The sequence below is a fragment of the Petaurus breviceps genome, unplaced genomic scaffold (genome assembly GCF_028583685.1).
Source record: "Petaurus breviceps papuanus isolate PSGF00001 unplaced genomic scaffold, PetGlider_PUasm1.0 77, whole genome shotgun sequence".
In the NCBI taxonomy this organism is placed as follows: domain Eukaryota; kingdom Metazoa; phylum Chordata; class Mammalia; order Diprotodontia; family Petauridae; genus Petaurus; species Petaurus breviceps.
In genome coordinates this window covers 15,013,576-15,037,929 of record NW_027186492.1, presented here as the reverse complement: position 1 = coordinate 15,037,929, position 24,354 = coordinate 15,013,576, and the positions used below count along the sequence as shown (strand labels likewise).

The 24,354-nt window shown below is 36.8% G+C and overlaps 1 protein-coding gene and 1 long non-coding RNA gene across 4 annotated transcripts in view; one reads left to right on the top strand and one right to left on the bottom strand.

The window, feature by feature from the left end:
- The window catches only part of PRKD1 (protein kinase D1), a 430,367-nt gene that overhangs the window by 76,448 nt on the left and 329,565 nt on the right, over nt 1-24,354 (bottom strand). The window contains exons 5-8 of the mRNA XM_069106011.1: nt 14,516-14,726; nt 14,210-14,287; nt 10,732-10,936; nt 7,625-7,748 (exon numbers count right to left, since the gene is read on the bottom strand). Coding sequence (XP_068962112.1) covers nt 7,625-7,748; nt 10,732-10,936; nt 14,210-14,287; nt 14,516-14,726 — 618 coding nt within the window. The remainder of the gene's footprint in view (nt 1-7,624; nt 7,749-10,731; nt 10,937-14,209; nt 14,288-14,515; nt 14,727-24,354) is intronic.
- The window catches only part of LOC138175534 (uncharacterized), a 71,393-nt gene continuing 55,934 nt past the window's right edge, over nt 8,896-24,354 (top strand). For 2 of the 3 annotated variants that reach the window (XR_011172027.1, XR_011172026.1), the window contains exon 1: nt 8,896-9,058. This is a non-coding gene — a long non-coding RNA (uncharacterized lncRNA). Of the gene's footprint in view, nt 9,059-23,210; nt 23,856-24,354 lie in introns of those variants that run through there. The other variant, XR_011172025.1, reaches the window with a different exon arrangement.

Here is a 24,354-nt window from a genome sequence, read left to right as displayed (position 1 = left end):
ATGCCTGTGTGACCCTAAAGAAATCACTTTGCCTTTAGGGGTGTCAGTTTTCCTCATCTGTCAAAGGAGGGGGTTGGACTAGATGTCTTGAATATACTATGAAGCTCTAAATCTCTTATTCTGTAATCCTTCTATACTCTGTAGACTATATGCCTAAAATGCTAGAAACTTTTTTATACATTTTAATATTTCACGAATATCATTACAACCCTTGGGATATTCATTTATTATCTGTTATTCTCACTGCATGACAGTCCCATCTCCTTTTCTGGTCATAAATATCTTGAATAGTCTTTTGGTTTTAAGGCCATTTGTTTTTTGTAAATAAGTAATTTTTTTTCATACTATATCACAAGTTACTTATAACAGTCATTAGGCAATAATTATCCTTTGACTGATCACTAGACATTTTTTATTTTCCTAAGATAAAAATAAAAAGAATGAAATAAGGATTACATGATATTTGATATGAGATTATTTAAGAATTAACTAAAAATTAATCCACTGGAATTTATTGCATAAGAGAGTGATATGGTCAGACCTGTACTTTGGGAAATCATGACATCTGGGTGGAAGAAGGACTGAAGTAGAGAGAGACTTGAGGGAGACAGACCAGTTAGGAAGGTTTTATAATACTAGTACAGGCAAGGAGGCACGACCAAGATGGTGGAGTAAAGGCAGTGACTCATCTGAGCTTTTCAAATATCTTCCAAATATCTTTAAATACTAACTCTAAACAAATTCTACGGTGGAAGAATCCAAAAAAGATGGAGTAAAACAATTTTCAGGTCAAGACAACTTAGAAGGTAGGCAGGAAAGGTCTGTTGTACCAGGGAGAGACAGAAGTACAATCTACCACTGGCTGTAGAAGCACAGATCTAGTCCCAGCAAACCAGGGGCAGTCCTCATGGCAACTGAATCAGTGGCAGCAGTGGTGGTTTCCAGACCTCTCAGCCTACAGATGGTAAGGAGATCAGACAATGGGTCAGAAGAAAATTTACTTTGCATGCACTATGGGAGACAACTCTGTTGCATTGCCCATATATGGATCTGGAGACCTCTCAGCCTACAGATGGTAAGGAGATCAGACAATGGGTCAGAAGAAAATTTACTTTGCATGCACTATGGGGGACAACTCTGTTGCATTGCCCATATATGGATCTGGGTCACAATACTGGGTCTCAGTGCCAGTGTGAAAAGGAGCACTAGCACAGTAGACCTTGTAGCCTCAGGGGAGCAAGGACCCTACTCACAGTTCAAGGATTGAAAACAGTGCTTTTGGTCTCTCATAAACCAGTGTAAGGTACAGGAGAGTAGTAAATATACCTCTCCTTTCCAACTTGGAAGAGTCAAAAACTTATAGGTCCCCAGAATTAGCTCTGAAAACAACTGCACAAAAAACCTGAAGCTTGGGACAGTGCCCCTTCCACTTGAAAAGTAGGGCCCCACTTTAGAATAAAGTAAAAATCAAGAAATGGGCTGGAAAATTAACAAATAACAGAAATAAATCCTGATGATAAAAAGTTACTATGGTGACAAGGAAGATCAAAACACACACTCAGAAGACAAAAAAGTCAAAATTGCTGCATCCAAAGTCTCAAAGAAAAATATGAATTGGTCTCAAGTCATGGAAGAGCTCAGAAAATGCCTTTAAAAATCAAATAAAAAAGAGAGAGAAAAAATTGGGAAGATAAATTAGAGTGATGCAAGAAAATAATGAAAAAAGAGTCAACAGCTAGTAAAGGAGGCACAAAACATACTGAAAAAAATAACACCTTAAAAAGTAGAATTGGCCAAATGGTAAAAAGAGGCACAAAAACCCAATGAAGAGAATAATTCCTTGAAAAGAAGAATTGGCCAAATAGAAAAAGATACACAAAAAATTCACTGAAAAGAACTCCTTAAAAAGTAGAATTGGCCAAATGGAAAGGATGTACAAAAGCTCATTGAAAAAAAAAATAATTCATTAAAAGTTAGAATTGGGCAAGTGGAAGCTAATGACTTCATGAGATATCAAGAAACAATCAAACAAAATCAAAAGAATGAAAAAAATAGAAGAAAATGTGAAATATCCATTTGGAAAAACAACTGACCTGGAAAATAGATTTAAGAGAGATAATTTAAAAATTATTGGACTACCTGAAAGTCACAATCAAAGAAAGAGCCTAGACATCATCTTTTAAGAAATTATCAAGGAAAACTGCCTTAATATTCTAGAACCAGAGGATAAAACAGAAATTGAAAGAATCCACCAATCACCTCCTAAAAGAGATCTCAAAATAACTCCAAGGCATATTATACCCAAATTACAGACCTCCCAGATCAAGGAGAAAATATTGCAAGCAGCCAGAAAGAAACAATTCAAATATCATGAAGCCAAAGTCAGGATAACACAAGACTTAGCAGATTCTACTTTAAAGAACCAGAGGGCAAGGAATATGATATAGAAATAAGAATCATTCCTCAATTGATAAATGATCAAAGGATATGAACAGGCAGTTTTCAGAGAAAGTAAGCAAAGCTATTTATAGTCAAATGAAAAAAAATGCTCTAAATCACTATTGATGAGAGAAATGTAAATTAAAACAACTCTGAGCTACTATCTCACATCTGTAAGATTGGCTAATATGACAGAAAAGGAAAATGACAAATGTTGGCAGAGATGTGGGAGAAATGAAACACTAATGTACTACTGGGACTGTGGAAAGTGAGGTACAAATTCTAAAATGTAATCTAGCACATTCTCTTCTCTTTCAATTCTGGACCTGGTTTACTATATCAGTTGTGCCTATTTCATACATACATACACGCATCCATACATGGATAATACACATCAAAATCTAGAAAAATGTGTGTTCCTCATCCACTTGGTTTTTATAATATACATGGTTAGGCAAATCTTTTTTATTTTTTTTGGAGTGGACACAGATCTCATTGAGGAGACCTTGTAGAGAACTGGGGCTGGATGCCAATAACACAATGACATCTACAAGAAGGAATATCTGACTAACTAGAGAAGTAATCTATTTGCCATTTTATTTCACACAGGACACCATCCATAACATTTGTTGCACACTTTGATAAGCATACATACCCTTGTTTTTTTTCTTTCTTCTTTTTCATATGTATTTTTGAATTTATTTTTAGTATTCAACATCTACTTGTATAAGATTTTGAATTCTAAATTTTCTCCCCTTCCCTTCCCACCCACTCCTCAAGATGGCATACAATCTGATATAGCCTATATGTGTACAATCATATTAGACATATTTCCAAATCAGTCATATTATAAAGAAGAATTAGAACCAAAGTGAAAAACCATGAGAAAGAAGAAACAAAAAAAGAGAGAAAATAGAATGTTTCCATCTGCATTCAGACTCTATAGTTCTTTCTCTGGATAGCATTTTCCATCACAAGTTTTTTGGAACTGTCTTAGATCCATGCATTGCTGAGAAGAGCTAAGTCTATCAAAGTTGGTCATCACACAATGTTACTGTTACTGTGTACAATGTTGTCCTGGTTTCTGCTCACTTCACTCAACATCAGGGCATGTAAGTCTTTCTAGGTTTTTCTGAAATCTGCCTGCTCATGATTTCTTTTTTTTCCCCCAATTTATTAAATTATTTATTTTGCCATGTGACCTTGGGCGAGTCACTCAAGCCCAATTGCCCTGCCTTTCCCCCTCCAAAAAGCTGAAAAAAAATTATTTATTTTCAGTTTTCAACACATACCCCTGTTTTATACCCTACTTGATGATAATCATTATGTCTCATTAGACAATATTTGCTGGTTGACTGTCCAATTGGACAAAGTTCTCTTTGTGGGTTACATCTATCAGACATCTTGTATGATGTGAATAGTTAAGCATGGAGAGATGACTTGCTGCAGACAACTTTTAAGCCTGAAATTTTCTCTAAGTCAAAGGCTTTTGGGATATCAACATACAGAGTAGGATCTTCTATTGTCGGTACTTTCAGTAAGTTGTGTAACTGCATAGATGTGGCCTATTACAGAAAATAATTCACAGAAGCTTGCCTGTTCTTTTTTTTTTTTAATTTTCAAAGGTATACTGAATACTTAGAGGATTTTATAGCTATGAAGATGTAGGTATATGGGCTAGTAGTTTCTGAGGTCTCTTGCATATTTTCAGGTATGTAAATATGTCAAATATTTTCTATTCTTTTGGAACTTACTCTCTTTGAGATATCTGGAACATAGTCTTCAAAATTGTCACCTCCAGTATAGATTTCTCTGTGTGTATTTGGTTAGGTCTAAAGGTTCTTTCCAGTTTCACCTTTTTAAATATTCTTTTTAACTTTATAATGCAGTATAGGACATCATGTACTAAGTTCAAATTCAGTGGTTCCACTGTGATTAAAGATGAAAATTCATTTTTATAGAAATGTCAGAAAATGTGTTCCATTTCAAATTTTTTTTTACCATCTTTCCACTTTCATTTATTAGTACTCTTGGGATGAAATAGTTTCTCCTCATCCCTAGGTCATCTCCCTTTAAAAACATAGATTTATACCTTTTTCTTTATATTCAAAGTTATTTCTGTCTATATCCCCCTAAATCCTGGGAATTAACTCTTTCTTCTCACCAGGAAAAAAAATAACAAAATAAACCAAACAATACCAAAAACAAAGAGTTAAGGGAAAACATGGAAATTGATGGTATCTGACCATAGAAGTAACATTTTATCCTGATACCCCATAATGTGGAATCTACATTGTGGGGCAAAAAAAATAACTCGTATTTTGGGCTCCTTTTAGAGTGTACTTCATTTGAATGACTGTAGTAACGCTGTATATTATTCTTCAGGTTAATGGTTATTTCATTGTATCAGTTCACACAAATCTTACCTTGTTTTTTCTCAATTTCTTACAGTCTTCCTTTCTTATTACATAGTAGGAAAAATTTATTACATTCAAATACCAGAGTTGGGTCAGCCCAGTAACTAATCAATTGGTACTCACTTTGTTTCTAGTACTTACTACCACATAAAAGTGCTAGTATAGGTAGCTAGGTGGTGCAATGGATAGAGTGCCAGTCCTGGAGTGAGAAAAATTCACTTGTTTGAGTCCAAATCTAACCTCAGACCCTTCCCAGATGTGTCATCTTGAGCAAGTCACTCAACTCTGTTTGCCTCAGTTTCCTCATCTGTAAAATGAGCTGCAGAAGGAAATGGCAAACCACTCCTGTGTCTTTGACAAGAAAACCACAAATGGTGTAAGAGTTGGACAGAACTGAAAAATGACCGAACCATACAATGAAAAAAATGCTTCTGTATACACTTTGGTGTTTATGGAATCTTTTTTTCCCCTGTTTTTGAACTCCTTGGGTCCCATGACCTAGATAAAAGAATAGACTTTCTGAGTGACAAGGCATAAATAGTACACAATTCTTAAGGTTTTTTTTTCAGAATAATTCCATTCCATTCTAGAATGGAAGAGATCACTTCACAACTTAACCAACAATATACTCCTGTGCCTGTCTTTTCACAGTGCCTTCAATACTGCTAGTTTTTTTTTTCTTTTTGGCCATTTTTATCTATTTGCTGGGTATGAGGCGAAACTTGAGTTGTTTTAATTTACATTTCTCCTATTATTATTTATGTGAAGCATATTTCATATGGGAAATTACTGTTTAGATTCTTCCAGCTAGCTTTCTACAGGTTTATTTTCCCCTCCATTGCTTCTTACTATTTTGCCCATCATCCTGTCATCCTTCTATGTCTTGTAAATGAGATCATATTACAGACCAGTTGTCCTTGGCTTCCATGCCTCTCCTCTTTACAAGGTGATTAAATGCTGACAGAAGAAGTTTAGGTTTCTTTTTGGCCTCTACATTGTGGAGATTATTTTACCTAAGTTAAAATTCCCTAAGAAATGGTGAAAATCTATATCAATATATTTTTATTCATTTCCACATTTCATAGTCAACAGTCTTTTTAAATAAATCATACTGATGCTATTATAATTAGATATTTTCTACTCTCATAATTTCCCCCTCACCAGTTTGAGATTAATTTTGCCCTTTGCTTTAACCAGCAGATGACCCGACCACACATAAGCAGCTGATCCTGAAATACAAATCAGAAATATGTTGTTTCCTACTCTTTTGGATATGGTCATTTTCATTTTCTAAGATGTTATTCACTTTCTGCCATATTTAGCACATTCCACAATGAATTTATCTAAATATATTTACATGTTCATGCTGTAATCTCTCCTTGAGATTACTTGGTGTGTTGTGATATATACCAATAAGCCAGGAGTTTTCAAAGTAGATAAATAATTCTGAGCAAAATTAAAAGTACTGTAGAATTAAATTTAAAGCAGAATTAGAAGTAGTTCTAATGGCATTTTTGCATCTGGAACTCTTTTCATGTTATGGAGAACTCTGCACTGATACACCTCAAAAATCTCTTCCATAAACTAAAGTAGTATACTGTAGCCTGAGGTCCTGAAAAGTTAAGTACTTATCCAGGGCCACAAAGCTAGTATGTGATAGAGGGAAAATATTAACCAAGATTTTCCTGACCTGGGTAAGGCCAATCTGCTATGCACTGTGATAATACTAGCTCTTGGTATAAAGACTATTATAAAGAAAAAATAAGAATTTATGTTCAAACTTTAATTGGCTAAATTTGGTGAGCTTTTTAAACTCTTTTTGAAAAGAATAAGAGAGATAGAACATAAAGTATAATTTGTAATATTATAATATTAAAAAATAATATAATTAATCCTGAGATTTCCACATGGCATTTCTTTCTATAGTTCATCAGATTATTTCATTTTATTTTTGGAAAATAGTAACATTAGATTGAGAGTCAGTGTTTCCTAGTGGAAAGAGCTGGGTGGCTTGGGAGTCAGAGAGATCTGGGTTGGAGTTCTAATTGCCACACACTAGCTTTGCCACCACCCTGTTCCCTACACTGGTCAAATTGCAGATTTGAACTATCAACCAATAGTGTGTTACTGGTCAATATAATGATCAGTTATTAGTTGCTCTTTGGGAAGATAATCTAATTATCACTCTTATATTCTGTTAGGAATACAAGAAAATCAAAGTTATGAAATAAACTGAAGTGTCTAAGAATAGGTGGGTGCTAACTGTTCTTCTGATCGATAAAACAATTACACAGAGGACTATGACTCTACAGGACTGGTCAGACAGCAAAATAACACATTAATGATTCAGGAAGTACACAGGTGGGTTTAACTACATTCTTATCCTTCCTAATATGTCATGTTTCATTTAAAAGCCTGGAACATGTAGGAGTGTACCTGAAACACGTACAATGGCTTTTATGACTGCCAGAAAATTGACAGGCAAAAGTTAGAGCTGTTTTGCAGAACATCTTAAGCAAAAGAATAAATGATCTTGTTTTCTGGGAACTTCTTTCCACATTTTTTTCCCTAATACAATTGCTTTCTCGACTGTATCTGACACCTACAGATTAGCTGTGTGTTTAAACTAATTCTCTCCTGACAGGTAGGTCGAGGTTCACTCCCTGTGGCTCAAACGTTAAGCATCAAGCATCATTTATAAAGCAGTTGCAACTTAGATAATTAGGACCAGATCGAAAAGAGAAGACTTTGCACACAATGATTCTTACCAGTGTGTCTTTGCTTGTGTAGTGAACCATCCATCCTTCCTTCATTACTGTGCTGCTTTTCCTTTTTGTATGTTTGACAGATTGAACCACTCTCATGAGAGGAATATTGTTACTGGTTGATGGGCTTGGAGAAAAGTAAAAATATTTTAGGGAAGAAATATTTCCATATATAGATCCATTTATCATTCAAAGGTATACATATATGCATTTATTAATACATATCTGTAATATAATTATATGTGTATCTTTTTTCAGACATGAAGTACTAAAGTGATCCGATAGTTCCCACTAAAACAAACCTGGATAGTTGTCATTAGCCCTGCACATACCTACAGAGGTAGATTATACTGAAGGCTAGAACTAACTTCCTATCTGCATATTAAAACTAATGAACATCTAATAAATACCTGAATTTTGGGCTTAAATATATTACTGTCTTGGTGCAGGGGTGCAATACTTAGAACTAATTATGCAAATAACTATGTAGCTTTGTCTGAACACCTGAGTTTATGTCCCATCTTTGACAAATCCTGGTGACTTACTTACTTAACCACCTCTCACTGCTCTATGAAACTCTCTAAGAATATAAACTTCAGAGAAGGTGCCAGACTACCCATAGGAGTCCCCACATCCTGGAGCTCTCAGTATCAATGAAATCAAATGTCTAAACCCTATTCCTCTATGCAGAGATGTTAACATCTTTATGAGCTATTTCAGGATATGTCTAATTTGTTTATATTTTATATTATCCAATCTTGTTAATTGGAACATGGATCTGTTTTGAAAAGAGTGCCTCCTACTAGAAATGTGATGTTTTTCATATATGAGAATGATGCAATTGTCTCCTTATTAATAGGCTCCAGATCACAGAATACTAAAGCTAGAAAGGTCTTAGAGATGACATAGTCTAAATCCCTCATTCCAAATGAGGTAACTGATCCTTAGAGAAGTCATTTGATTGACCAGTGTCACATGGGACTAAATGTCAGCAGACTCAGGTTTGAATCTCTGAGTTGCTTTTTCAGTCCTTGTGATAGATTTGTTTTGATTCTTCTACTTTGTCTTTCCCAGAGGCCATAGTTACTAAAGGCATGCATGCATTTAAGTGACAGATGGTCAGGGGACAGAACTCTCCTAGTGCATAAAATAACAAGACAAGTTGTGTTAATGGATTATTTGGCAATGGTTGGTGGGTTCTAAGAATTTTATTAGTGTAACCTTATATATGAATCCTTCAATTCTTTGTCCCCTTCTCTCTCTTTTTCACACACACACACAACACACACACTAACACCATCTTTGTCTCTTAAATCCCTGACTTCAGGATCCTCTCATAAATAAGTCTTTTCTTTATCCCAGTAGCTAATTCTCTTCTTTTCCTGGAATTACTTTGCATTACACATTTAATTCTCTCAGTAGAAGAGAACCTTAAAGGTAAGGATGACTTTGCTTTTATCTTCATAATTCTAGGACTCAAACATAGTCTCTCACACATAGTAGGCACATAAATTTTGCTTGTTGAATTGAATTGATTTTGGCAATGAATGAATTTGTTCAATAAGCAAAGAGGAACACAATTTTTGATTTATAATAGATTATGTGTGGGCAAATCGCTTAAACTTTTTGAAGCTGAGTTTTTCTTAAGCTGTAAAATGTGGATAACAATCTTTAGACTACCTCACAGGGTGGTTAAGGGGAAAGTTTTCATAAACACTAAGGCATTACTATAATGATCATTACTACTCTTGGAACAATTCTTCTTTTTGATATAATTATTATTTGTATATTGATTTGAGTTGATAGAAATGATGCTGGGATAAGATGTTATCCTACTATTATATATTTGATGTTGAGAAGACTTGAACAACAGGTGAATAAAACAACTGCTTTCTATAATTGAATAAAATCGTATTTTCATCAGGGGAGATAACTAATCAATCCTACAGAATATTTGCTTAAAATATGAAATTATAGTGATAGATGTTATTAGATAACATGGTGATACTGCTCTTATATTTGTATCAGTATTAATTGATAATATAGATCTTGTAAAAATACTGAAAGAAACAGACACCACATCTTTGTATCTCTTGATGGATATTTTTCAATAGTTGTTAACTAATCCCGTAGTCAGCAAATTATGAGGAAATTTTGGAAACAAATGGGCACAGAGCATTCCACAATATATGTAAAGTTGTTTTGTAACTCTCAGACACTGATCTCGCAACTTATTCATGTAATGGATATATATCTTTTTGTGTCTAATCCCTCAAACAAATCATTCTGTTCCCATGAAGACAAGGACCATGTCTTACTGATCAAACTTCATGTCTCTCCTAGAACTTAGTACAATGCCACATGTGGACTTAATAAGTATTTAGTATTTTATTTTTTAATTTTCTTAAATTATTTTTTATTTTTTTAGCATTCGATGTTTTAACTGAATTCAATGACATATCAGGAATAAAGACTTCCCAATCAAAGTATACAACTATTTCACAAATGTGAATAGAAACAGGGTAAATTATTTTAATAGCTATCTAACTTTTATATAAAGCTTATTATGTGTCAGGCACTGTGCTAAGCACTTAACAATTGTTATTTCATTTGATCCTCACAACAAGCTTGGGAAGCTGCTGCTATTATCATCCCTGTTTTATAGATGAAGAAACTGAGGGAAATAAAGGTTAAGTGACTTGCCCAGGGTCTCATGGCTAGTGTCTGAGTTCATATTTGAATTCCAGTCTTCCTGACTACAGGCCTGGCATTCTCTCCACTGTACTAACAAGGTATATGTGAAAAAAATTTGGAGAAGGGCCTGGTTTTCAGACCTATGATTTCATTTGTGTGGAGAATTCTCAGTGTGAAAACTGACCATTGCTCCTATAATTTAGTCTTCAGTTGCCTAGATTACTGAGATTTAAGTAACCTGCCCAAGTTCTGTAGCTAATATACATCAGAGGCAGGTTTTCCTGACTTCAGTGTTGGCCCTCTACACAATTCCAGATCTATCAATACCTTTAAAATATCTCTGAGATAAGAGTTTAAAGCTTCTGATTCTACTATTTTACTCTGAAACAGTAGGCAGGAGTCCTAGGGCTTCTCACCTGATCATTCTGTTTGAATCATCATGGTCTTGATCTGGGTCCTGCACATCTCCATTGTCACTGTGGCATCCTGTCATGGCTGTCTCAGAATCCTGGACCATTGATTCCTCCATGTCATCCATGAGGCCACTATTTCTTTCACTATCATTGTCATCACTTCCTTCTTCCATGACCACATCAGACTCTGCCCCAGGGCTAAGCAAATCTGGAAAATTGGATTAAGTCAACCATGAAAATAAACATTGACCCATGGGGCAAGGGGCTAAAATAAAACTGAGCATGCCTAATGAAAATCAATTAGTAATCCTAAAAGATATTTATAAGTAGTTCCTTATTCTCTTTTACTTTATTTTCCTGGGAATCTATGTCTAATGGGAAAAGATAATATTTGTTTGTTTTCAAATGGCAGATGCTTGAGTTGCCTTGGCCTACTCATGTGGAGTGCCATGGGAAAAAAATAGAGAAAATGTGTCATTTGTAAAGGTGACAGCAGACAAAAAAAGGATAGGAGGTCACTTAACACACCAATAGATCTAATTTTCCTTTGTCTCTACTCTGACAAGCAGAAGTACACAGGGGATCCCAGAGTATGCTTGTATAGCTTGTTACCCAGTGGGGAGGACAATCAGACTCATTAGTTGATGCGGTTGATACTTTTTAATTGCTATTTCTAAGAAAAAAGAGGTCATTTAAGAAACTGCCCTTAAATTTCTGACATATTCAAAATGTAAAATGACATAGTCCTAAATATTTAGCAGTTGATGAAAATAATACATCATTAAGTAGTAATGTAAAGTGTTTATTTTAAAATAAGAAATTGATTGATTAGGAATACCAATCTGCCATGTTACAAAAAGTAGGTAAATTGAGAGTTTACCAGATTTTTCAGCTTGTATGGGAAATAACATTTTCAAAGCAATCAACAGCATCTCTGAAATAGCTCTGTTCTCCCACAGTTGTAGCTGTCAAACCTACCCTGATATTCACTATGCTTGACACAGAGTCAACACCACACTATAGGAAGTGGGAAAATTGCCAACCTCTCAATTTTGGCAGTTAATTCAGAGAACTAAATGCCAAAAGGCAACACTGGAATGTTTTCTTAGAGAACTACCCCCACCTTTTCCTTCCAGGTAAAATAAATTTGTGTCCAAGTAAAGGAGGTCTTGGAGTCTCCAAGTAATGGAGGTCTTCCAAGTAAAGGAACCATATCTTTGCCTGCACCACAGAATTCTTACAATATTTAATAAAACACTCAACCCATTTCCTCTATCATGTTTTGAGCATTATTTTGTTACCCTTAAGTACTGGAAAACAGATATGAAATTTACTCAAGGGCATGAAATACTTTACTGTTTTAGGAAACTTGTCTGTGGGAATGCTATCCTGAGAGCTATTGGCATGGTATGGGAATCTCTGTAAAGAAGATTTAGGTTTTTATTATTTTTTTCTTCTTCTTGAGAGTGAGTGATCTGTATTAGATCACAGATGAACAGATTAGATCATGGATTTAGAGCTGGAAGAGAAATAAGAAGTCCTCTAGACCAACTCCCTCCTATAAAGATTAAAAAAACCCTAAGGATCAAGGAAGTTATGTGACTTGTCCAAGGTTATTCAGGCAGGAAGTGTCAGAGGTGAGATTTGAATCAAAATCATATGACTGTAGAACACCTGTTACTCCACCATGCTGACTCCCTTCACAATTTTTTTATTCCGTGTTCCAAGTTCTAAAAAGAAGTCCAAAAGGAGGATTTTTTTTTTCTTAATGAACTCCCTGACAATCTCATTTTGTTGGTTTCTCCCACTGGTACTAATTCTTCTTTACAACATGACTAATGTGAAAATAAGTTTAATATGAATGTATATGTAGAGCCTATATCAGATTGTATGCCATCTTTGAGAGGGGGGAGGAGAAGGAAGGGGAGAAAATTTAGAACTCAAAATCTTTAAATTTATTTTACTTTTTAGAGGGGGGAAGGCAGGGCAATTGTGGTTAAGTGACTTGCCAAAAGTCACATGGCTAGTAAAGTGTTAAGTGTCTGAGGCCAAATTTGAACTCAGGTCCTCCTGACTCTAGGGTGGGTGCTCTATTCACTGCACCACTGTAATAGTAATGTAATTTAAAGATTCCCCTGTATTGGCTTGGTTTTTGGTTTGATTGTGTTAAAACCCAGAGCTTGTTAATCCCACTTGTGGGATGGACTTGTTGATGTGAAAAGAGAGGGCTGAACTGGGAGGAGCTGGTGACGTAGATTTGGAGAGACACAAGAGAAGAGGCAGAAGAACTTTTTGGAAGCAGCATCTTGGAGGCAGGGAGAGACTAAGAGGATTGCTGAGGGCCACTTTGAATTGCCCAGGACTTTTGAGAGCTGCCACCCAGAGCTGCCAAGGACTGAGGAGACATGGCTGTTATGCTGGTACTTTGTCTGTCCGTTTTGATGTTGTTTTGCCAGATTTGTCCACTGGTGAAGGACAGTCCTGTTGTTGCAGAGGGCTTGGAACCTGGCTGTTGGTTCAGAAGCCCTGAAGAAGGATTTTCTTGTTGTATGTTTACAGAAATCCTGGAAGAGGGTTTTGCTAATGTTTTCAGGGGTCCTAGGACTGTTCTGCAGACAGAGAATGAATTAATGAAGAGACTGGCAATGTATTTTGTGGCCTTGCTAAGCTTTGTCTCCCCAGGAACAAAGATTGCTCAGAACTTGATGAAGAAAAGACCTCCATTTGGGTAGTAAGTGCTGTGCTTAAGCTTGTTGTAACTCTGGGGTAGATTCAATTGTGATCCACGGGTGGGGTAGTACTTGATTAAATCAGGTAGTACTTGGAGAGTATTTAATCACATTTAGTAAATGCTGTATTTTGAATGATGTCATATTTTGATCTTCTCTGTTCTTAATTTTTCAATGAATAAAATGGAGAGCACCTATGCTGGTATTTTGAACCTTGGGAAGTTGCCTTTGCAAGATGATTATTTGCCTGTGGTTGATAGTATAGCCACTTTCTTCTTCTTCCTCTAGGGAAGACTGTTGAGTGTATTATCTCTGTGGGGGAAATGACTGGGTGGAGGGAAGGGGCAGATCAATAACTGTAACATGTAGGCAATCCTGACCCTAAGGTTTATATATTACCATTCAGACTGAACAGGGTTCTGATCTAGGAGAGATGTGAAAGCTCATTAGTAATTAGTATTTAAGACCACCATTAAAACATCAATGGATGCACTGTATTCTCTATTATTTCAGAACTTGTGACCTTTTTTTGGGAAGCTTAATGCACTAAAATGAATACACTCCTGGAATGTGCTCAGTTGAGCTGGAAATGCTAAGCCCAGGTATTAATTCACATTAGGCAGATCAGAGAATTTAGCTGTGGGAGGAGAAAAATCACTCAGTAAAAGATTCTCTTTACCTAGCAGGGAAGAATCAAGGATACAACATCTGTTCATTTGTAGAACCCAAGAAAATTGATTCTTTCAACCTACCTCCATTAATGGCGACTTCACCCAGGCAGTTGTTTGGTACTTTGGGTGCACAGCGCTTGTGGCAGTTGAATCTACAATCTGATCAGAATGACAGAAATAAGAATGCATGGACTCATGCACTGGAGAATTGTGTAACAAAAAAACATGTACTTCACTCTATGTCTGGCAAATAGTGAGCACCTGATGCTTGTTGGTTGATTTCAGATTGATGGATAGCTGAAAGTACTCAAGAGTTTAACTGGTAAACTTGGATTTTCAATTCTTATTTACCTTGAGAAATTCTTCCAAAAATAACTGCTTCCTTACCTTTACACTGTAAGCCCTGTCTGAAAAGCCCTTTGAGAAGCTTCTTGCAATACTGGCATACTGTTGGTCGTGTGTAGGAGTGGATGACAAAGGTGTGAGGTACTTTAACCTTGGACAGTAAGATCTTGTCAAGCTCAATTGGTCGTCCGATATATGACTGAGAATTGGATCTTTTCTCTCGGCCAAGAAAGGATTCTGATGGTGACTTTTGCTATAAATAATTAGAGGAGGAAACAATAAAAGATCCCAGAACATCACAATGCTTGCAAATGTAATATAAAAGTCTTATTACTTTTAGTTTCAACTTTTTTTCCTACTTTTTTTCTTACTGTAAAAGAATTAACTAAAAAACAATTTTCTAGACATATAATAAGAGGTCTGAAGAAAAGGACATTTTGTTTCAAAATCCTAGGAATTTCAAATATGAGTTAGAAATAGTTAAAATCCATTTTAAAGGCTTATATTTCATAGAGAAAACAAACTAAGCATGACAGAAATAAGAAAGTTGAATTGCTAGGTTGTGGTTATAGCCATTTACTTTGATGCCACTCAGTCTGACACACTGTACGATCGAGCAAATTATTTCATTTCAATTTGCTCATTATTAACATAATAAATAGCAGCCCCCCCACACCCCTCATAAAAAGCCTCAAAGGAGATTTGAGAATTACTTCTGAGTATGTTTTATATAAATGTATGTAAACTTGAATTATTAGGTCTGTGATTCCCTCAGTCTAGGGAACTCCTGGTTTGGGAATGCCTTACACTACACTATAACTGTCTAATATTTAGTGGGCAAATAAATTCTAGTAAATTGCCTGGAACAAGTTCAGGTTTTTCTGACTCCATTACACCAAGCTACCTCTATTTTTCTTGCAAATACGAGGTTACTCCTTCCCAAATCCATTTCTCCCCTATTTCTCCATTACCTAAGCCCACTTCACAAAACTTTGGAGTACTCTGCCTCTATTTTATACAAATTCTCCTTCATCCTAGATATTTTCCTTAAGTGCCTATTCCAAATCCTAATTTTGACTGAAAGCTGGCTTTTCTGTGAAGACACCACGTGTTGCAAGACTGTTCCTTTCCCTCCCATCCTACCAGCCAAAGAAACAAAGGAATGAACAAATGTAATGCTGGTATTCCTAGGATATTTTTTGTCCTATTCCTTTCATAAACTTCCCTCTTACAAAATTCATTCTTTTCTTAAAATAACCTAGCTACTTGACCACTGATATTCTCTATGGACCTCCAGATCACTCTTCCATCTTCCTCAGTCATTCATACATTTGGTTCAGTGTTATATCTTCTTCTCCCTGCTCCACTAACAGCATTCTTGGAAACTTACATATTCATGTTGATAAGCCCTTATGTGGCTGCAAGTTATGGGATAATACAATCTTTTATGGATTAAGTGAAGATCACCCAAAGTACATTAGTGGCACATTGAATGGGACTGAGAAGGCTGCAACATATTACCAACCAAGAAGTGCAGTTTATTACCAACCAAGACTGGAAAAGGAGGGCTGGTTATGTGACAAGAGCAGACAGTCCATAGGTTCTGGCTGTATACTCTATATATTGAGATTTAGAGGAAAACACTTGGGAACCCCCGCTGCAATGATAATGGGAATCTGAAGATCTTCCTGCATCTTAATAGGGGCTAAGAGAATTTGAAGATCCTCCTTACTCCCAAAAGACCAAATGTAATCACATGGAGGTGGGAGGAATTTGATGAAGGGTGGAAGAGAGCCCACAGGAAGCTGGGATTCAGAGCAGTTAGAGCTGGAGGGAAGACAGGACACACCCAAGAAGACAGCTAGGCTTGTGAGTGTTTCTTTGTGGGAAGGCTAAAGAATGGTGTGGCTCCCCGCTGTGCTATGGTATATTAACTTTTTTGTGCCTATGGTAGATTTGGTTTCCTTGGGTTGGGATTTGGCTCTCTGGTATCTGAATAAATGTTTTGCTTCTGTCTTCTATATGAAAAGTCTGTTATACTTTGTGATTGAGTACTATGCCAGCATATTCATAGTTGCTGTTAGTGCTGTGAATATTGCATTGGCTCTACACCCATGTGGTGTTTTTATAGAAGACCCCAAACAAGAACAGCACAGAGATTGTGACATGTGAAAAGTTTTCAGAGACATAGTTTCTGGGTAATTAACAACTGATTTTATTAATTATGGCTATAAGATAATTAATAAAATGATAATTATTTGACTTTCATAAACCAAAGATGAACCATGGAGACCTCTCAACACTTAAATACCCATAGAGTGGGTGTTCTCAATAGGCAGAAATCAACAAATAATGAGAGAATGAATATTATAATGAGAATATAGACCTATTCTAATGAGGGGCTGGGTACCTGATTCTAATCACATGGACAAAGAGAGACTCATTTCAAATCAGACCACTCTGACCTTGGTCAATCATTACAAAAGGATCTATCCTCCACCCAGTCAGTGAACAAAGAACAAAGGTGGGGTAAGAATTCCATCTAGATAAGATGGTTTGGCTGGGGTAAACTTTTGGGCAAGGTCAGAAATGTCCTTGAGAGGCAAATGAAGAAATAAATAGAAAGAAAAAAAATGGATTCCCTCCCCTCCTCCCCCTGATAATAATTGATTAATAAGGAAGAAATAATCATTTCCCACAAGATCATGAATGAGATTGTGCTCTTCATCACTGAAGATGACCCCAACCATATAGGTGGAGTCAACTCCATCCTGACCCAACAGATCCTTAAACTCCTCATTTGCAACAACTTCCTTTTCTTTGTCTCTTCTATATAATATGGTCAAAATTTAGACCCTACATGACATGGAATTGCATTCCCTCTAAGAAGGTAAATTCTAAAATATCACAGTTTAATTCTTCCATCCCTTTCACTTCCTCACTCTTACTAAATCTGCTCTTCCCAATCATTATGACTTCTGGTTTCTCCATCCCTCTCTAATCACCCAGATAAACTCTTCTAATCTGGTAGCTCTAGCATCTCACCCCAATTCTGATTCTACCATCAATAATTTCAGTGACCACTAAATTTCCCACTCCTTAGAATCGGTTGTGCCCTTGAACTTCATTCATTTTGGCTTGCTAACCCTCAATGCTGTGTAATATCTACACAGTGGATTTATTTCTTAACCTCTGATTCCATGATGTGGAATGTCAGTGGAGAAAGAATAAGGTGCTTATTTTTCATTGAAAAGAAATTTCTTTTGCAATGACTTCAGCTGAGCCTTCTCTGACTGTCAGCAATCTTACTCATTATTCATTGATTTCTTTCTCATTTCCCACAATTACTGTTCTAATCCTCTTCCTACTGATAACCCCTCCTTGGAATCTTTCACTTACTTCAAGGCTCAATTCAGGTGCCATTCTTCTATACAAAGTCTTTTCTGACTACCCCTGTTGCTAGTGCTTGTATTGTATTTCTTAAAAATATGTAATAATATGTATATATAACAATCATTACAATATCATATATCATAATATATGTAATTATATATAAATAAGTAAGCTACTAGAGGGCAGTAACTGGATTCTTTTTTTCTTAGTGCACTACTTCCTAGCACATCATACTATACAGTGGAAATTTAATAGTTGTTTGTTAAACTGAACTGAAATTTTCTCAAATCTCCTAACCATTTCCACATTCACAAGCATATAATCTTGTCCATGAAGAAGTCTGAAGTCATCTAATATGAATTCTTAAACTTCCATCTTTTCTATAACATCAAACATCAGTTTCTATTTTCTACTCTCATTATCAATTCTCTCCTCCTTCCCTCATTTCTCAGAAATGACTACTATTTAGAAAGGCTATTCTTTCTACCTTTTTTTTTTTAATTTCATCTACTTAGGTGTCCTCTGGCATTTTTAATTTCTCCCTCTACTGACTCTTTCCTATTTGCACCTAATGTGTTCGTCCTCTGAATCCTTAAAAAAAAAAAAACACCAAAAACTTTACTTTTTCCTCTTTTAAAAATACTATTCCATCTATCTCTTCATTTTCATGACCACCTTATTTGGAAAAATGTTTTACCTCTACTTCTTTGCTTGCTCTTGATAAACTAGCATCTGCCTTCAAAACTTTGTAGAAGGCATTAGGTTACATAGTAGATAGAGTGCTGGACTTGGAATTGGGAAGATCTGAGTTCAAGTCCTGACTCAGATAGGTAACAGTTTTGTGACCATGAGTAAATTACTGCCTCAATCTTCTCATTAGAAGCCCTAAAACAGGCTTCTAATATCTCTTCTAGCTCTTAATCTACACTACTATAAACTCACTTAGGTACGCAGTGCTCTTTTAATTATCAAATGCAATGATTTTTTTCTGTCTCTGAACACAATCCCATTGACCTATCCACAGCATTCAACACTAATCACCACCATTTCAACACGTATACGCTCTTCTATCTGGTTTCAAAGATACCACACTCTCTCGGTGTCTCCTTTCTTTGCAGTTCTTTTTATTTCTTCTGATTTACATCATTCATTTCCTCCAGATTTTGAGTTACAAATTTTGTCCCCGTTTTTCCCCTACCCACTGCCCCAAAATAGCAGTCCCACAGAATATCCCCTCCTCCAATCTGCTCTCTCCCATATTTCTCCCATACCCCTTTCAACTTTTCCAGTGGATCTCTATGCCCTAGTGCCTGTATATCTTATTTCCCAATTACAAGTAAAATAGTATTAATAATAGTATATATATATATATATATATATATTTAAATATTTGATTTTAAAACTTTGAATTCCAGATTCATTCCCTTCCTCCCTTGTCACCCACCCTTACTGGGAAGATAAGCAGTTCAGTATAGGTTGTACATGTGTGGCTAATGCAAAATAATAACATAGTATATATATATAGTAAAAGACTGACTATATTTCCCTCCCTCCTATCCCACCTCCCACTTGTTCTATTCTCTACTTTGATCCTGTTCCTTTTCAAAGGTGGCTCCTTCCAACTTCCCCCCCCCCAGCCTGCCCTCCATTCCATCATTCCCCCTCTCATCCCCTTCCCCCCTACTCTCCTATAGGGTGAGATACCCTATTTGGGTGTATTTCATTCCCTCCCCAAGCCAAATTCGATGAGAATATGGTTGACCCATTCCCTTTTGCCTTCCTATTCTTCCCCTCCACTGTAACCATTTTCCCTTGCCTCTTCTATATGATAGTTTACCCCATTTTGTCTCTCACCATCTCCTCTCATTATATTCCTCTCTCACCTCTTAATTTCACCTTTTAAGTATCATCCCTTCCTGTTCAATTTGTCCTGTGCCCTCTATCTATGTATACCTGTAAACATATATACACACATTCACATATGTATTCATATGCCCATATACCCTCATATATATATATATTTCTATTCCCTTCAACTACTGAGAAAAGTTTCATAAGTTACAATTATTGTTTTTCCATGTAGGAATGTTAATAGTTCGACTTTGATAAGTTCCTTATGATTTCTTTTCCCTGTTTACCTTCTCATGCCTTCCTTTTTGTATCTCAATGTCAAATTTTCTATTCAACTCTGGTTTTTATTAGCAAGAATGCTTGAAAGTCCTCTATTCCACTGAATGACCATATTTTCCCCTGAAACATGATACTCAATTTTGCTGGGTAGGTGATTCTTGGTTTTAATCCCAGGTCCTTTGACCTCCGGAATATCATATTCCAAGCCCTTCTATCCCTCAGTGTAGAAGCTGCCAGATCCTGGGTTATCCTGATTGTGTTTCCACAATATTCAAATTGTTTCTTCCTGGCTGCTTGAAATATTCTCTCCTTAATCTGCGAATTCCAGAACCTGGCCATAACATTCCTAGGAGTTTTCTTTTGGGTATCTTTTTTAGGAGGTAATTGGTGGATTCTTTCAACCTCTATTTTGCCCTCTGGTTCTAAAACATCAGGGTAATTTTCTTTGAGAACTTCCCTGGAGGATGATTTCTAGGTTCTTACTTTGATCATGGCTTTCAGGTAGTCCAATAATTTTTGAATTATCTCTCTTGGATCTATTTTCCAAGGTCAGTGGTTTTTCCCATGAGATATTTCACATTGCCTTCTATTCTTTCATTTGTTTGGATCTGTTTAACAGCATCTTGATTTCTCATAAAGTCATTAGTTTCCATTTGCTCCAATGTAATTCTGAAGCAATGATTCTCCTCAGTGAGCTTTTGAGATTCTTTTTCCATCTGGCAAATTTGACTTTTTAACACATTCTTCTCCTCATTGCCTTTTTGAGCCTCTTTTGCCATTTGAGTTAGTCTGTTTTTTAAGCTGTGATTTTCCTCAGTCAGGCTGTTGACTCTCAATTCATAATTTTCTTGCATTGTTCTCATTTCTCTTCCCAATTTTTCCTCCACTTCTCTTATCAGGTTCTTTCTTAAGGTCCTCTATGGCCTGTAATCAGCTCGTATTTTCCTTTGAAGCTTTTGGCGCAGGAGTTCTGACTTCACTGTCTTCCTCCTGTTCCATGCTTTGCTCCTTTTTGTCACCAAAATAGGAGTGTAATGTTGGAATCTTCTGTCTGCTTTGTTTCCTTTGCCTGGTCATGTTATCCCTCAGTCACTTGACCCCTGTGCTTTTTGCCACAGTAGGACTCTGCCACCAGACAGGGGAGCTTTCGTCCTAAATGCTGGGTTTTTCTCAGCTGCCGGAGGTATTAGATGGGTGCCCTCTTTGAGGTCTCCACATGCTCTGGCAAGCTGGACACATCCCCCAGGACCTCTACCCTAGACTGCAATCCAGATCCAAGAAGGTTAAAGAAGAGCGATATCACTCAGACTGGTGCTTGGTCCCCCTACACTCTGCAGGCCAGGAACTGAGGCTGCCATGTGGCGCTGGCTGGCTGTGCCGGCATCTCAGCAGCTTTTCGCCCTGGGGGCAAAAGCCACGCCCTCCCACTTACTGGGTCCCAAAGTCCAGACTGCACTGACCTCTCACTTTGTCCTGCACATCTATGTTTGATAAATCTGGAAAGGGCCACAGATGCTGCTGATCTGGAGTCCCTCTGGCTGGCAGCCAGTCAGGCCCGCCCTGGTGCTAAGGCCTTGGGTACGGCTGGGCTCGGCTCCCAGAGCACTGCTCTGGCTGATTCTTGCCAGCCTGCCGTGCTGTGCTTAGCAGGACGTTAGCTTCTCTGTGTCATTTGGTGGGTTCTGTAGCTCCAAAGTTTGTTTAGAGTCCCCTTTTACATGGATTGGGGAAGGTGGAAGCCAGAGCAGTGGGGAGGTCCTGCTTCTACTCCACCATCTTGGCTCCGCCCCAATGTCTCCTTTCTTAACAATTGCTTCTTATGAGTTCATATATGTTTGATATTCATAACAAAAATGAGAGGAGGTGAAACAGGGAGTATTTTTCCCATTGAAAAGAAGAGAAAACTAGGGTAAAAAAAAATTAAGTTACTTACTCACACAGTTATACAGATAACTAGAGTCAGGGCTAAACCCATATAATCTGGATTGAAGTGGAACACTCTGCTACCTATTTATTTAACCTTAGCTGATACTGTTCTGGTTCATTTTCAAAGATAATTCAGGCTACATACTTAAACATACCTATACAGAAAATGGTAAAGAGTGCTTAATTTAATTAGCCAAGAAAATTTATCTGGGGACTAATCATTATAAACCATTCCTATGTTTTCACAATTATTCTCCCACACAAATACTCATTTTTTCCTGTGCTTTATGCCATATATTTATCTTTAAAATGAAAATGAATCTAAATTTCACTTCAAAGATTTGATGACAATTTCATGTTATCTCTTGAAATAATTGGAGATACTCTGGTATTGAAACATAACAGAAGTAGTGTCTCTTTTTCTACATAACTATATAGCTTAAAGAACTAAATGAATGATGATGTATGACATTCTCTAACATCAGTTCTCCTTGATTTTTCTACTTCTGTCAGAGGGAAGATCATTCTTCTAGTTATCCATTATCAAAAGTCAAGTTTTCTTTGACTTCCCCCTTTTTAGCTGCTAGGTCAAACCTCAGTAGCCATTCCTATATGAATGTGATGGAATGTTATTGTGCTGTAGGAAATGATGAAAATGGTGATTCAGAGAAATTTGGGGAGACTTGTACGAAAGTGAGCAGAACCAGGGGAACAATTCATACCATAACAACAAAAAGACTTAGTCACTATGATCAACACAATGACTAGCCATGATTCTAGGACACGCATGATGAAACATGCCATTTATCTCCAGACAGACAAATGACAGACTCAAGAGTGCAGACTGTAATGGTAAGCAAAGGAGTACTTAGCTCCTTGTTTCAGTTCTACAAGTGCCTTTGAACCTCACCTGTGATTATATCAAGTCTTCTTTAGAAACAGAACCTGTGAAGCCCACAGTGGGAGGAACTTGGCAAAGGAAGGATATAAGAGGAGGGTGGAACAGGGAGAAGCTGATTATATAAAAGCTCAAGCATTGCTGGGACTGGACGAAGAATGTCTGTAATGTTGTTGGTACTTTGTCTGTGCTGATGTTACTTTGTCAGACCTGTCTGAGGATAGAGGATGTTGCTGCTTTTTCAGAAGCCCTGGGATCTTACTGCTGGTTCAGAAGCCCTGAAAGAGGACTTTCTTGCTGTCTGTTTACAGAAGTCCTACAGGAGGGTTTTACTGATGTTTTCAGAGGTCCTGGGACATTACTGATGATTTATGTTGATTTTTCAAACAGAGGCCCTGTCTGCTGGTCTGTGTTTATTTCACAGGAAGAAAGTGAATTGATGATAGTGCTGGCAAAGTGTGAACATTGTTGTAACTCTGCTAAACTTGATGTGTGGAGTTGGACCAGGAGCTGAACTAGGAGCTGGACCAGGAACTACACCAGGAGCTGGACCAGGAGCTACCTGGAAGCTGCCTACCTGTGAATCCAGGTGATGGTTGGGTGAATTCAGACAAGAGCTGGGAGCATGGAAGAGGAACGATGGAGTTTGGGAGTCAGCCTGGAGTCAAGATGAAAGGACCTTTCTTTGGGTACTTAGTGCTGACTTAGAAGATCATGGTTTATCTGTGACCTAGGGGGTGGGAGACCTTTGTACTTTGTATTTTGTACTCCTTGAAGGATGATTGCTCCTTAAGGATAATTCAGGTAAGGATGATTAGAAGCCAGTCTCCAATCAATATGAAAGAAGACTTTATATTGGTACTTTATACTGATTGATTCAGATTGTGACTTACTGAATGATATCTTTTGTTTAAGAATATATGACCAATTTAAGTAGTAGTAAGTTGTTATGTTATATCATTGTGAATGTTGAACTTCCATTTGTGTGAATGTTTTACTTTAGTTTATTGCTGAATAAATAAAGAGTTCACTAGACTATGAGATCAGAACCTTAAATCTATTCACAGCAGCAGCAGTCCTCAGGAGAGCTGCTTGTACTTGGCTTTATACAGACTGAAACATTTTCTTTTCTTTTTTGAATATAGCTGATATGGATTGGAATCTTCTCTTCAAGTTAGAATCCTTTTTAAAGAGTTGTCTAGATTACAAAGATGTTCAGTGACTCGCCTAGGGTCATATAGTAAGTATAATATATGTTAGAGTCGGTATCTGAACCCAGATCTGCATGTCTTCAAGGCCAGCTTTCTATCATTTAAGCTATGCTGTCTCTTTCTTTGCAATGAAGAGATGTTTAATACATGCTTAATGAATTAAAGAAGCAAGCATTAGTCATCTCAACTTTTGTCTTGCCACTGGACTTTGATGACTCTCAAGGACAGAGTGAGGCTGAAAACTTGGCACAACTTTACCTCAGTTAAAATCAATTCACATGAAAGTCAAGGCATCACCCTCATGATATCATTGGTCCTCTTCA